The sequence below is a fragment of the Atheta coriaria genome, unplaced genomic scaffold, assembly GCF_025399875.1.
Source record: "Atheta coriaria isolate IRGN ID8LTWV9N9 unplaced genomic scaffold, Caltech_Dcor_3.1 hic_scaffold_4_pilon, whole genome shotgun sequence".
Classification (NCBI taxonomy): Eukaryota; Metazoa; Arthropoda; class Insecta; order Coleoptera; family Staphylinidae; genus Dalotia; species Dalotia coriaria.
Window position 1 is genome coordinate 4075634 of NW_027045446.1, and position 12886 is coordinate 4088519.

At 36.1% G+C, this 12886-nt stretch overlaps 4 protein-coding genes across 6 annotated transcripts; 2 read left to right on the plus strand and 2 right to left on the minus strand.

Annotated features, from left to right (window-relative positions):
- Positions 1–415: 415 nt before the first annotated feature.
- On the plus strand, positions 416–2488 carry LOC135791426 (uncharacterized). Its single transcript, XM_065301841.1, has 3 exons — positions 416–631; positions 715–873; positions 934–2488. The coding sequence occupies exons 1-3, from the start codon at positions 570–572 to the stop codon at positions 2432–2434; spliced, it is 1722 nt and encodes a 573-aa protein (XP_065157913.1). The 5' UTR covers positions 416–569; the 3' UTR covers positions 2435–2488.
- A 44-nt stretch (positions 2489–2532) lies between these two features.
- Positions 2533–4026, plus strand: LOC135791428 (alpha-2-macroglobulin receptor-associated protein). The gene is made up of 2 exons (XM_065301842.1): positions 2533–2858; positions 2924–4026. The coding sequence occupies exons 1-2, from the start codon at positions 2670–2672 to the stop codon at positions 3857–3859; spliced, it is 1125 nt and encodes a 374-aa protein (XP_065157914.1). The 5' UTR covers positions 2533–2669; the 3' UTR covers positions 3860–4026.
- Positions 4027–4594: 568 nt separating this feature from the next.
- On the minus strand, positions 4595–5165 carry LOC135790808 (uncharacterized). The gene is made up of 2 exons (XM_065301086.1): positions 4888–5165; positions 4595–4835 (listed from the first exon to the last, which is right to left on the minus strand). Exons 1-2 carry the CDS (start codon positions 5163–5165, stop codon positions 4595–4597), a joined length of 519 nt encoding a protein of 172 aa, XP_065157158.1.
- A 632-nt stretch (positions 5166–5797) lies between these two features.
- On the minus strand, positions 5798–12481 carry superdeath (Suppressor of ER stress-induced death). Of its 3 annotated transcripts, XM_065301840.1 has the most exons (7): positions 9897–10067; positions 9632–9844; positions 9112–9490; positions 8420–9050; positions 8126–8364; positions 6208–8070; positions 5798–6153 (listed from the first exon to the last, which is right to left on the minus strand). In XM_065301840.1, exons 1-6 carry the CDS (start codon positions 9937–9939, stop codon positions 6660–6662), a joined length of 2916 nt encoding a protein of 971 aa, XP_065157912.1. In that variant the 5' UTR covers positions 9940–10067; the 3' UTR covers positions 5798–6153; positions 6208–6659. The 3 variants fall into 3 exon arrangements, with proteins under 3 accessions (XP_065157912.1, XP_065157911.1, XP_065157910.1); XM_065301839.1 differs by lacking the exon at positions 9897–10067 and adding an exon at positions 12123–12481 and having other exon boundaries at positions 9112–9844; XM_065301838.1 differs by having other exon boundaries at positions 9112–9844.
- Between the last annotated feature and the right edge of the window lie 405 nt (positions 12482–12886).

Consider the following 12886-nt stretch of genomic DNA (forward strand, 5'->3'; position numbering starts at 1 on the left):
TTCAGTTTTTCGGTAAATAAGGATTATATCTGTTTAATTATTCAAGATTCGGCACATTAAAACCCAATACTTTGATTTTGAATGTTGTGTTATGCGCTTGAACCTATGATTAACAAATTAAACAGTTTTCTTGGAGTTTCGGATCCTGAAACCTTATTTATTTATTGAATTATTTAAAGAATTGCTAGTTTGTAGTAGGCATCCAAATATTCAAATAAATATTTAGTTGAATTTAGGAAGTTATTGTTTGAATGTTGATATTCGGTTTGATAAACTTTTTCTATTTAAAAGAAATTGAAGTAATACATTACAGTAGATTCTATAATTCAATTGGTGTAATTTTATATTGTTAATTAATTAATAATTGTTTAAACTGTTATGGTAGACAACTCAATATACAAATGCGTCTAACCTTCGAATTGCTGGAAAGCCAAAACTTTACGTGTATTGTCAGAATTTATTTTGCTGATCCCAACTTGGACGGTAATCGGTCTCTGCAGGTGCAGTAATTGTTGAAAATAATAATAGGATAATTGTGCACACACGAACACAGAGGATATTACATAATAATGTTCAATAACAACAATGAAACAAACGTCGACGACGATTTGTTCGTCGCTAACGCATCAAGGTAACGACAATTGTTTTCTTCTGAAAGGCATTATTTCGGTTGCAAGCCCTAACAAAACGTTGTTCCACTCGTTACGTATCTAGTTCATCACATTTGGCGCATTTATTCGGCACATCAGCCGATTTAAAGAGCACACTCACCTACACGCCTCCAAAGCAGCCCCCAAAAACCACAGAACTTCAAAATCTACCAGAAAAACAAAAGAAATTGGTTTGTGTGAAAACTATCACACTAAACCGACAGTAAGTTTATTAAAATTGGTAAGTTTGGACTGAATTTATACTATTTTAAATATTTATCAGGGTGGAATCAACATATACAATAGTTGGAAAGTATGGAATTGCAATAATTGCTGATCAGATAAGTGCAGATTTAATTCTGTATAAAACCAAACAGAATATCTGCAGCACAACCAAATTATCAACTAATTTTTGTTATAAATTGATAAATGAATTGAGTTTTACATTCACTGATGATCAAACTCTGAACTGGATGGTTACATTTGATTCAAACAAAGATAAAATGGATTTCATGACTGAATTGAGTAAACAAGGTGTTGGCAAACAAGAAATTGATGAGCCCACACAATTCAGCACAAGATTAATTGCAGAGAAACCTGAAGAAGAGAAAACCAGGGCTGATATCTTAGGTAGAATGTCTAAACTTGGCATGAGTATTCTTCCAGGCAGTGAAACTCCTTTATCTTCTCCACTTCCTTCATTATCATCAATGTCTTCCAAATTATCGCTGCGGGAGAAGGAGCTCAGCGAATCCGAACCGGAGGAAGTAATCCGGACATCAAAGGTAAGAAAATTCCGTGGTAGGCATTCTGAATCTGCCATTGAGACAATGGATCTAGTCGCTAAGCCCTCGGGTACTCCAACTGGTCAATTTGCGCCATTTGCCGCTAATGTTCAGCATGTTACTTTGGGGCACCAGTTGATGGACCCGTTGAATATTTACTTCGCCGAAAATAGAACGCATAACTCCGAGGTTCGGATGAATTTGACGCAGCTAAGCAATAAAATTGACTCGCTATTGCTAAAAAACCGAAGTGAAGATGAACGAGATTTCTTAGAGCGACGTTTAATTGAACTAGAACGTAAGTTTGAGCGTTCTGCAGTTCCACAAGAAAACACAAATGAGTTAAATAAGAAACTAGAAGCACAAATTAAGGAAAACGCGCAAAATATTCTCAAATATGATGAAATTATCACAAATCTACGGAATGAGAATGAACTGTTGCTTCAGAAGCTTGAAACTGAGCGTGTAAATGCAGAAACACTGGGAACTTTAGAAGAAGAAAAGTTGTGTTTGGAATCAAAAGTTATTGAGCTGGAAAAACTCGTTGAGAACCAAAAATTAAAGTTAAACGACTTTGCTGAATATAATAAGCAGTATCAAGAAGAGAAACTTGATCGGTTGGCGCGTGAAGCAGCTGAGTTAGAATTGAAGAGGAATGCGGAGTTTTTACAGGTTTCTCTGGACCAATCCAACAAAAAGATTGACGAATTAGAGATGTTGTATCAACAAGTTTTGGAGAGTAGGACCAAAGAAGAGGACATTTTTGCGGATTTAGTTAAAGAGGCCATGAATGTTATGTATCAAAACGTTCTGACTGATAGCATTGATTCAACTACGAATTTGGATGTGAGAGATTTAAAGAAAATCCTACAGAAACATCTCAAGTCGACGACTTTTTCTATTATTAATCAGTATTCAAAGCGCAAAGATGTTGATTCCAGTGGTGGTACACAAGCACAACTTGCTTCTGTGTCACCAGAGTTTGAAGTAACGGTCTAATTAATTATAAGTGATATATTTTATATGTAAATAAATAAAGCTACAGTTTTGGAAGACTTTGATTTTATATAGGCAACTTAAAATACATCGTAAGACAATCCATGAACATTCGCGCTTTCTGTGTGGCAACCATCGATACACTTAACGTGGTTATTAGCGAAGTATATCTTCGTGTTTTTACAATAAATTTATTACTAATCAGCAATTTGTTGATATATTATTCACGAAGTGCAAGATGAAGTATGTACACGTGTTACTATGTGTGATATTTGCCCAAATTATTTATGTAAGTGGCCATAATAAATACTCAAAAGAAGCAAACAATGCTAAACTACCGGATGATATTGCGAAAATCAACTTTAAAACCCTTGAAAAACCTTTTCGCATGCACAAAATTAATATTTTATGGGCCAAGGCGCAACATGTAAGTCAAAATTTACCTCTAACACAAGCAGATTTATTTTAAATCAATTCTTAATGTTTAAACAGAGATTATCAGATCCCAAACTGAAATCTCTCTACAGTGAGTTGAAGATTCATGACAAAGAAGAAGCCGCATGGAAACGATTGCGTTCCGAAGGCAAAGATAAAGATGGTCTCAAGGAGGCTGAATTAAGGAAAAAACTGCTGGGAATCATGGACGTTTACAATTTGTTGGAGAACTTTGAAGATGGTCACAAGAGAAAGAAAGATCCAAGTGAATACAATGAAACAAATGAGGACCATATCAACAAGAGTATGTTTAAAGATAAGAAATTGAATAAACTGTGGGCTAAAGCTGAAGTAGCAGGCTTCACATCACCTGAACTGGCTGCTCTGAAAGAGGAGTTTGATCACCATGAAGCTAAAATCAATGAATACTACTCAATCCTCTCAGAAACAAAAGATGGTGGCAGGAAACATGATAAAGAAGCAGATGATGAGAATAGTATTGATGATACCTTGGAAAGGTTTAATACTCTAGAGGCAGCTGATGAGATGCATGAAAACGCGCAGGCAAAGAAAGAGAAACGCGTTGATTATTTGGAGAAGGTGCAATTATTAAGAGAACATCATAGAGGTTTAAAGGACGGTTATGATCGTTTGCACCGACTGACGGCGACTGGACCTAATAGTAAAGAATTTATCGAGCCAAAGGTTCAGGGTTTGTGGAAAGTCGCCCTGGAGTCGGACTTCACACATGAGGAATTAGAATCTTTAAGGATTGAACTCATGCATTATGAGAATAGGCTACTCAAATTGCGCCATTTGCATCATGAAGCCCTGTTACATGAGGAGACTCATAAAGAGAAGGTTGCTTCAGCTGGCGAGAAAACGAATGGTCTATTGTTACTGCAGGATAATATTAAAAAACAAGCTAGAAAGGTAGAAAAGCTGCATATGGAGCTTGAAACTAAGATCTTGATGAAACACATTGAGTTGTAAATATGATGTCAAAATGTGTAAACGTGTAACGTACCAATATTTAGAACAAATATGTGCCGGAAATCTCAAGTATTTTTTCAAATTTTTAATTATTTAAGTTTAAAAAACGCCAAACATACAACTAGGAACAATTTCAAACGTTTTTAATAAAATCAGTCAACTTTAAATTTTCTACACTTGTTAAACTTGATACTTTTTTACAAATGTACATTGAATATCAAAATATTGCATAAATTCGTACCAGGTATTTCACAAATACCCAATTATTCATATACTCATCATAAAATAATAGCTTATGATGAAGAAATAGCCCGATTTGATTGTTTTGGTAGACAGAATATGATAGTCGTAGTCATTGCATCTAATATCGCTAGGAATTGTGGACGTCAACGTGAACGTCGCGATGGCACGACATCGATGCACCTGGAAGTGGAGGCGCACTAGTTGCATGAATAGCTGCAGGTGTTGACACACCGGAAACGTCAGCATACTCTCCTGTATTTTGAATTAATATTTTTGAATGTTTGTTGTCGTATAAAACATGTATGAAGCAATTTAAGGGAATATTCCATTCTTTTTTAAATTGAATAGTTTAAGTAACGAAATTTTTCCTTAAAAACGAATACCAATGCTCACATATAAGGGAATTCAGGCTTGGATTAATGGGGATTCTTGGTTTAATGCAGGAAAGTTCGGCCTGGATATAAAATGGACGTAATTTATGTTAAAACAATGTCACAACATCTTAATACCTGGTTTAGAACATGTGCTCATGCAATAGGTGTCTCTTATCACTTGGCAGTTCTCCAGGTTCAACTTCATGAACATCTGCCCAAAGACAAAATAACCCAAACCACCTCCAACCAGCACAGACAGAAATATCCATAAGTTGAATGCCATTATTGTGAGCATTATCAAGTATCCAAGATTGTGCAGAACCAGCCACAGGGAAGTATCACAAGCATATATTGATATTCTAAAAAAATATTGAGTTTGATTTCCATCAATTGAGTTTATTAATGTTTTACCTGTTTCTCATTGACAAATCCAAAGGTTTGTGCATTGTGGCATTATCAGGCAGTAAAGAAGCATCTTCCTTGGGTGGGCAAATAGTTTTTATCTGTTTGGCACGAATAATCAATTCTTTCTGCTTCTCTTTGGCCTGGATGAGTTTGATCCACTCAAATAGGAATGCGAGCAAGGCACAACCAAGACACAAAGCCAATACACCACCCACTGAATTCACACTTAAGCCATAAATCAAGAAATTCTCGATTTTCTTGCCCCACCAGAAGGACATATGCATTTTGATTGATTTAGATGTGTACTTGCAATTTTATTTTGATTATTACTGTTTTTGTCAATTGCCTTGACAAATTTGTTGTTCTGAGTCGAATTTTCGTGGCAAGTCGTTGTGTCATTGCATGTTAATGCAAGTAAGTCAAGCAATGTTTAAAATCCAGTCAATTCCAGCGCATTTGTGGCGATTCTTGTAATTTTAAAGGAATGTTCTTTGTAGAAATCGTCGATTTAAGGTTATAGCACTCAAAACAGTAGGAAATATTCAACTTTCGACGTAATTAAACTGCTCGAGACTATTGGCAGCATTCAATAAGGAATGACATAGATAAACACAGTCACAACAGCGTTCGTAAAAACATGACATTCTTATCAATTACCTTCGTGTTCTTATCTGTTAATATGACTAATATGTTTCATGTCCATGTTGCAGTGAAGTGAGTTAAGTTAATTCCATTTGAACATTATTCCAATACTCAAATGCATTCAAAGTAAACAGCTACTATCATTGTATGTTTAAGTATATGTAGTTCTACACTATTGGAATTATATTCTATTCCAAGCCAAACACCAACTTCTGGAAAACAGTAATACAATGTTTTCTCATGAAAATGTTAACACAATTTGATCATAGAATGATTAGATTCTGCAGAAACACTGTTATATATTATTCTTAACACTATACAATTAATTACTCGGATTACAGTTATGATTAATATGATTTTTAGATAATGTGCACACTTGTGCTATGAATTTTTGATGCTTTTGTTGATGCTCTACTTTTTCTCTCATTCGTTTTGTTGTATTTTCAATTTCTGCTAAAAGAGCATTTATGTTTGGTCTTTCATCAATAAATTTCTGGTACTTATCAGACAGTTTAATGGTGTTCAAATTATATGATTCTCCACATTTCATATTCTTATATTTTGCTAATTCAGCCTCAGTTTTTTGAATGCCGGATTCAACCTTTTTAGCGTAGTCGGTACTTGCATACACTGTAAATTTTGTTTAATTAAAGCAAAAATAGATTAATTTATCAGTTTACTTACTCTTTGCGTTGATATATCGTATTTTTCAAGTTGTTTGAACAAATTGCTCAACGTGACTGTTTGAAAATTTAAGGTTATATAACGGACATTCGTTTTTTATTACATTTGATTTTATTTCATACAAAAAATGGTTACTCTAAGAAAAACCGGTCTAATATTTGTGGAAACAACAATTTTTTAAATGTTTAATCAAATTTAGAGTGTTGGTATGATCTAGACAAACATTCTTACTTTTATTTATATATAAGGTATCTAAAGCAATTAATAACATTATTAATTATACTTATTATATATTTTAAGTATTTGAAAGTGTTGTATTGTATACATGTAGGTACTTATCATATCATTCAGCGCTTGACTCGGACTCGAAATTTCAATTTAAATTACGTTTCTCATACATAAATGCTTGCAAATGCAAAAAGCTATAAAATAAAAATAAGTTAAGTGCCGTTTTATCTCTGACTTGAGTTGGAGTTGGACAATTGGATCTCGTAGTTGGTCAGCCATTCAACAATCGTGTGGAAATACTTGTTCATCCAATCGATGTTCGCCTGCGTTTGCTCGATGACTTGCTTGGCATTACGTTGACTAAAAGTAACATCATTCTCGTAGCGTTTGCTAAACATCTGCACTTCTTCAAGCTCTTTTTCTGTATTTAAGTTCGAGGTTACCGATGACAGGATACTGTTCATCGCCAGTACTGATTTCCCCATATAAGTATTAATTTCCGACCATTTGCTGATAACGAATCGCATTCCGGCTGTTTGTCCCACAATTCTACTCCCGATCGCTCGGAACACCAAGATGGCGTCTTGTTTCTTTATTTCTGAATCTGGAGTTATCGCCATTGTCATGTACTTGTTCAGTAACCACATTTCTTTTGTACAACCAAGCGCCTGCATGAGAAGTTCTCTTTCCGTGCCTACATTTGCGTTGATGAATCTCTGCCATGCAAAATTCCACATCTGTTCACCACCAGTTTCTAGCGCCGTACAATAGACAATACTTTTGAGATTCGGTGATATCGAATTCAGATTATCAGGATTCGGTGACAACATCCAATTCCTGAACTCTGTATGTGCCCACTCTATGCACTCTGATAAACCTAACTGACAGGCCTTTTTCAGGATCACTTCTCTGAGATAAGTTTTCAAAATCGGATCAGATTTTACATCAACAAAGCCAAGTTTCTTGTACAATGGTTGTATTAGATTGGTAAAGTACACTTTGAACTTATCAAAGTGCCCACTCCTCTGGAACATCTCGAAGAGGAAATTCATTTTGGTAAGGGTCGCCGTCCATGGAATATATTCCTCCTCTGATTGCAGATAAGTTGAAATATTCAACGCAACAGAATAGTCGACATATCCAGCACTGGATAAACTCAAGACATCATTCATAATCTGCGCTCGATTTTTGGGATCCAGTTTGGTATGATCTTCCTTCAGCTGGGTCTCGAGGAGTGACCATCCGAGATCATCATAGTTTACGCGGTAATATCCGGTTTGATTGAGGTTTACTAGGAACCACTCTGATGGAGTGATATTTATGTCTTCCAATGTAAGGGTTTTGCTATCCTTTGACAACCAGCTACGACCTTTAAGACCGGACTTGGTCTGGTAGGTCAAAGGTACCCACCAGGAATAATTCGTAGATATATTATTACGATTGAGTTCAAATTTATCTTGGGTTAGTGATATTTGTTTATCAGTTCGGTTGACGGTAATCACAGGGAAACCCATTTGGAGTGTCCAGGTATCCATTACGTCCTTAACTGTTATCTCCGGACCGAATATATTATCTTTGTGTGCTTGGGTTGTTAATGATAACCAGAGGTCATTCTGTTCTGCATTGCTGTACTTTCTACAAATAAAAAACAAAAATTAATAATTGATGGTATAATTTACTTATAGCTTACTTCTCATTGAGGTAATTAGTAAGACCTTGTCGAAAACTCGATGTTGTAAGAAAATCTTCCATCATTCTGATAATGGTCGCACCTTTAGCGTATGATATCCTATCAAAGATATCACTAATCTCATTGGGATTATGCACTTCTATGGAAATAGGATGTGATGATTTCAGCGCATCCAGATTGAAGACCATTTGAAGGTCATCTACTATAAACTGATCCATCATCTTCCATTCTGGGAATATCTATGGGATAATTTAGTAAATAATAATTCATCATAATAACAGTAATAACACTTACAGCATCAGTAGCGGTGTATTCTAAATATGAAGCAAATCCTTCATTCAACCACAAATCAGTCCACCATGAAGGTGTTACAAGGTTACCAAACCACTGATGTCCCAATTCATGCGCGATTACAATCGCAATCCTTTGAAGGTTCTTCTTAGTCGAAACACCTTCCTCGTATAATAAATTCGATTCTCTGAACGTGATCAAGCCCCAGTTTTCCATGGCACCCGCTGAAAAATCCGGGATGGCTGCCAGGTCCATTTTGGGAAGTGGGAAAGGCACATCAAAGAATTCTTCCAGATGTTTAAGTAATTTTGGGCCTAAATCAGCCGCGGTTTTTGTCTGACTATACGCAGAATCTCGGGCATACAAAGAGAAGTTTCCAATGGTTCTGGGTTTAAAATCGCTAACGATGTAGGCCACTAAGTAAGTAGACATTGGAACACTACGTTGGAACTCATCCCAGGTATAATCTTGCAGTTCAGATGTGGTAGAGCTCATCAAAGGCATGTTTGAGATGGATGTGAGGTTGTTGGGTCTTCCAATTGTGATTCTAAAGGTTGCCTTCATCGCTGGTTCATCGAAACAAGGAAATGCACGTCGGGCTTCTGTTGGTTCAAATTGTGTTGCAGCAATCCACCTAAAACATTAAATATTATCAAAAATGTATTCGAAAACAATTGCAGAATTTAATGGTTTACCTTGTCTCGTTGCCATTTTTATAATTACTAGCATAATACCCGCTCAAATCATCTCGGAGTTTACCACCAAAGTTCATCGTAATATTATATAGACCTTCCTCAATCGGTTGATCAAAGTGAAGAACATAAAACTCCTGCTCTTTCTCTGTACTACAGCTTACCACTTGAACTGTTTGACCTTCAACAGCTTCGACAACCCGCACATCCTCACAAGTGATATTCAAACCCTCCGCGTGCATCGTAACATTATCCGTCGCCATTGTTACGTTAACAAAAATCACACTCGAACCGTAGAACGTTAAATTGCTCATGACTGTCAGGATCCGCATGTCGTAGTCGATGGGCAGTACAGATCTGGGCAGTCGAAGGTACTTCGCACCTGTAACATTGTTATCATCGATGCTCGTGTCTGCAGTGGTGGTCTCGACATCATGGGTTGTGTTAGTGTCGTCGATGTGGTCAATGGTGGTGGAATCGTTAGTTGATGGCGTGGTGATTCCATCATGGGGCGCATGGGTACCTTGTTGGTCCAGTTGCAATTTGCATCTTGTCTCATCTGCTTGCAGAGTAACATAATGCGCTATGAGGGCTGTCACCACAATGCAGACAATGAATGCGAAGAGGATCAGAAAGGCGAGATTCTTGGATATGGTCAGTTGGTGCTTCTTGGAGAAGGTGAGACTACGACGCTCCATGTTGAGCGACTCTGGTAACTGCGCCATTGGAGTTATCCCTGCGTAAAACAACCTAATAAATTGATTTGTTTGCTTACACACCGCACGTACATGGCAAGTCGTTGTTGGTGATAGATCCACGTGGTCCGTACATTTAAATCAAAGTTTAAACCGGATTAATTCAAGTTCTAACTTAAAATATCCTAGGTTTCAATACTTTGCGAAAGTTGTGTTTTTACTAAACATATACCAGAAATACCGATGTCGCAAATACCTTGGGTAATGACTCAAAATGCAAGCAAACAATTATGCACGTTTATGCACGAGCACAAATCAAAAACCTCGTTAAAACGAAATAGTTTAGATAACACTCAACGTACTTATCATATTGGACATGTTGATGTGTACCTATATTCTACTATTTAAAACGCAGAGTTTATTTTTTATTTTAATGAATGAATTGTTGACGGTAAAATATTATTTCGTAAAATTTTCGATTGAAATTCATCACTAGTCATCCCTCCAACATGGATTGTTGAATAGAATAACTTCATGAACAATATGCAAACGTGCAACGAATACGAATTCAATTCGCTTGTTTGCAGGATATTATCCTATCAAAATGTCACATACAGCTAACAGTACGAGTTCGTAGCTGTAAAACAAAACAAAACCAAACATAGCCACTGATGATTATATGATACCTCAACTGATTTAAACAGATTATATCAACTAACGTGAAGATAGTTTAAGGACATTATTGCTCCTTGAGCGCGCGTGCCTTAATTTAAACATGTCGGAGTGACAAGTGCGGCTGAAACAATAACACACGTCTTATTATGCGTTGAATGTGGTTAATTATGTTTGATAGGCGTCGAAATACGCGATTGCAAATGTGGATGAGTCAGAAGTCGGTCGGCCAAGACCTCTACTACAATTCTAATTAATTTATGTGCGTGACAAGCTTATATTTCTCATTCTCACAGTCAACCAGCGAATATTTCGTTGCTTTTTTTGTTTTAATTCGAAGATCGAGGACGGAATATTATCTCAAGCTTTTCGTTTCGTACACATGTTGTTGAGATGAGTTATTAAACACTGTTTATAATGATTTGCGTTGATTAAACTTCTTGAAATTAACTGGCGGATATTTATCAAGATAAATTGCTTCATTAGGCTTAATGATAATAGTCAATAATATTAAAAATGCAAATTAAATGGTTAAATATCAAAAAATTTATTGTTTTGAAACAAGAAATTGTAATTAAAAATTGTTTTCACCTATTTTTTTCGCATTTCTAGTTAAATTTTATTTATCACTTGATGAGTCATGCTGGTATTATTAACAAATGTGTTTTCTCTTTCTGTTTGACAGGAATAAAAAGTAAATTGTGTGTGTGTACTTTCTGTTTTGTTGAAAACGAGAAATATGCGTGCGATTATATCAACAAAAGAATTATGTAGTATTTGTATTCATAGCTGCATGTAGGTCAGTTTCAGACTTCGCACATTCATCCACACATTTTAGACTACAACTACCTGCACGTCGTTAAATAATAATTATTTAATTCATTCATATTCCCATTGAATTGATTCCCATTTGAGATGAAAATATGTTGTGTGTACGCGTAAACAGCGTACGAAAATCTACGTCCACTTGTGACCACTACTACTACCATCACTTGCTGCTATTATTAAACCAAAAGTTCATCGAATACTCGAAATGAAACCAAACGGAATAAAATAACGCGTTAGTTAATTTTATGGTTGGATTTATACACGCGCGCGGATTAAAAACACGCTGTTTTAACTTTTCCAGTTGTAAAAAGTACTAAAACACGTGAATTAGAAAATGAAGAAATTAATTCGTTGATTACAGCGAACATCAAGGACATGCAATGAAAATAAAAAATGTAAAAGGCTATTATCACGCAGCTTTATACGACGTGGGATGTGATAACGTGCGTTTTAATTAACCGTAATGCGTTGAATGTTGCTTCAGCTTGGCGAGTCTTTCGCTGAAACATAGGTTGGTCTAATCTGCTAATAACCGGCGTGATAAGAGAGGATAAGACGTCTCGTATAATATATTTTGCTTGAGCACGAAACAGGAAACGCACGCCGAACTTTTTTAATGAACAGATTGCTTCTGTTATTAGCCATTTAGCTGGCCATTAAATTTTTGGGTGGGTAACGCAATTTTCTACTTAAAAAAAAAACAACATTCATGTTAATTTTATTACAAAACAAATTTACGTATGTGTGTTACTTGACTATTTATTAAAATGACATTGAATTTAATATTACAGTTAATAACGAAACGGAAAATGCACTTACACAAAATATCCGTGGTTTCCAATGCGAATATATTTGCTTCTTCGAATTCAAATAAACTTAACTTTTCATTTCACTGGTTAATTTCAACGACGCTCGCACGATACTGAGGTATTATCAAAACCGTAACTGCGGCTTTATTTTTAAGTTTTAATTGTTGTGTGTTTTGCGCAAGTTAAGCCGTTGTTACACGTAATAATCGAAACATGTTCGCTGCGTTCGTTGGTAAAATTCGCACCGTCGATTTCAGGAGTTGCGTAGCGCGTGGCGTCGCAAAGCATACAGCGTGCAAAGCGACGCCCGGGAGCGCCGATGTCGATGATGTGTTGTGCCCGCGTCGCTGCCGTGGAACGCACTCTCGATACTCGCATCGTTCGCTTTCAACCGTCTGTGAAAACGTCGCTTCGGGCATCACGTACGTAATTAAATGCACGAGAGTATGAGAGGATCAACCGTACGATCGAATAGTCTAAGCCCCGACCAAACTACATCTCTAAAAAACATCACATTTGATATATCATCAAATGCATTAATCACGAGGTTTATATAAATATGTGAACTTAGATTAGAATTCAACTAGCTGCTGGTGAACGAAAATCAAAAACATTCTTTGCGTTGACATTTTCGTACCCAGGTAGATTCACCTAGTTGAAAATGGGGTGAGTTTCAGGGGTGGAAGATAAAGGGGTGTTTTTTAATCCAACAAGTTTGATCATTCATAGTAAAATCTTAGAATTCTTGTCACCTGGAGCGCTTTAAAAGTTTTG

What these genes read in the sequence shown, in the direction of transcription:
- superdeath (XM_065301838.1), bottom strand. Translation starts at nt 9,939, where the DNA reads ATGTACGGACCACGTGGATCTATCACCAACAACGACTTGCCAT. An exon ending in AAAAATGGCAACGAGACAAG is followed by an intron (nt 9,051 to 9,111) that starts GTAAACCATTAA and finishes TTAATGTTTTAG; the next exon opens with GTGGATTGCTGCAACACAAT. An exon ending in AATACACCGCTACTGATGCT is followed by an intron (nt 8,365 to 8,419) that starts GTAAGTGTTATT and finishes ATTATCCCATAG; the next exon opens with ATATTCCCAGAATGGAAGAT.
- LOC135791426 (XM_065301841.1), top strand. Translation starts at nt 570, where the DNA reads ATGTTCAATAACAACAATGAAACAAACGTCGACGACGATTTGTTCGTC. An exon ending in TTCGTCGCTAACGCATCAAG is followed by an intron (nt 632 to 714) that starts GTAACGACAATT and finishes TTACGTATCTAG; the next exon opens with TTCATCACATTTGGCGCATT. An exon ending in ACTATCACACTAAACCGACA is followed by an intron (nt 874 to 933) that starts GTAAGTTTATTA and finishes AATATTTATCAG; the next exon opens with GGTGGAATCAACATATACAA.
- LOC135791428 (XM_065301842.1), top strand. Translation starts at nt 2,670, where the DNA reads ATGAAGTATGTACACGTGTTACTATGTGTGATATTTGCCCAAATTATT. An exon ending in TATGGGCCAAGGCGCAACAT is followed by an intron (nt 2,859 to 2,923) that starts GTAAGTCAAAAT and finishes ATGTTTAAACAG; the next exon opens with AGATTATCAGATCCCAAACT.
- LOC135790808 (XM_065301086.1), bottom strand. Translation starts at nt 5,165, where the DNA reads ATGCATATGTCCTTCTGGTGGGGCAAGAAAATCGAGAATTTCTTGATT. An exon ending in GATTTGTCAATGAGAAACAG is followed by an intron (nt 4,836 to 4,887) that starts GTAAAACATTAA and finishes ATATTTTTTTAG; the next exon opens with AATATCAATATATGCTTGTG.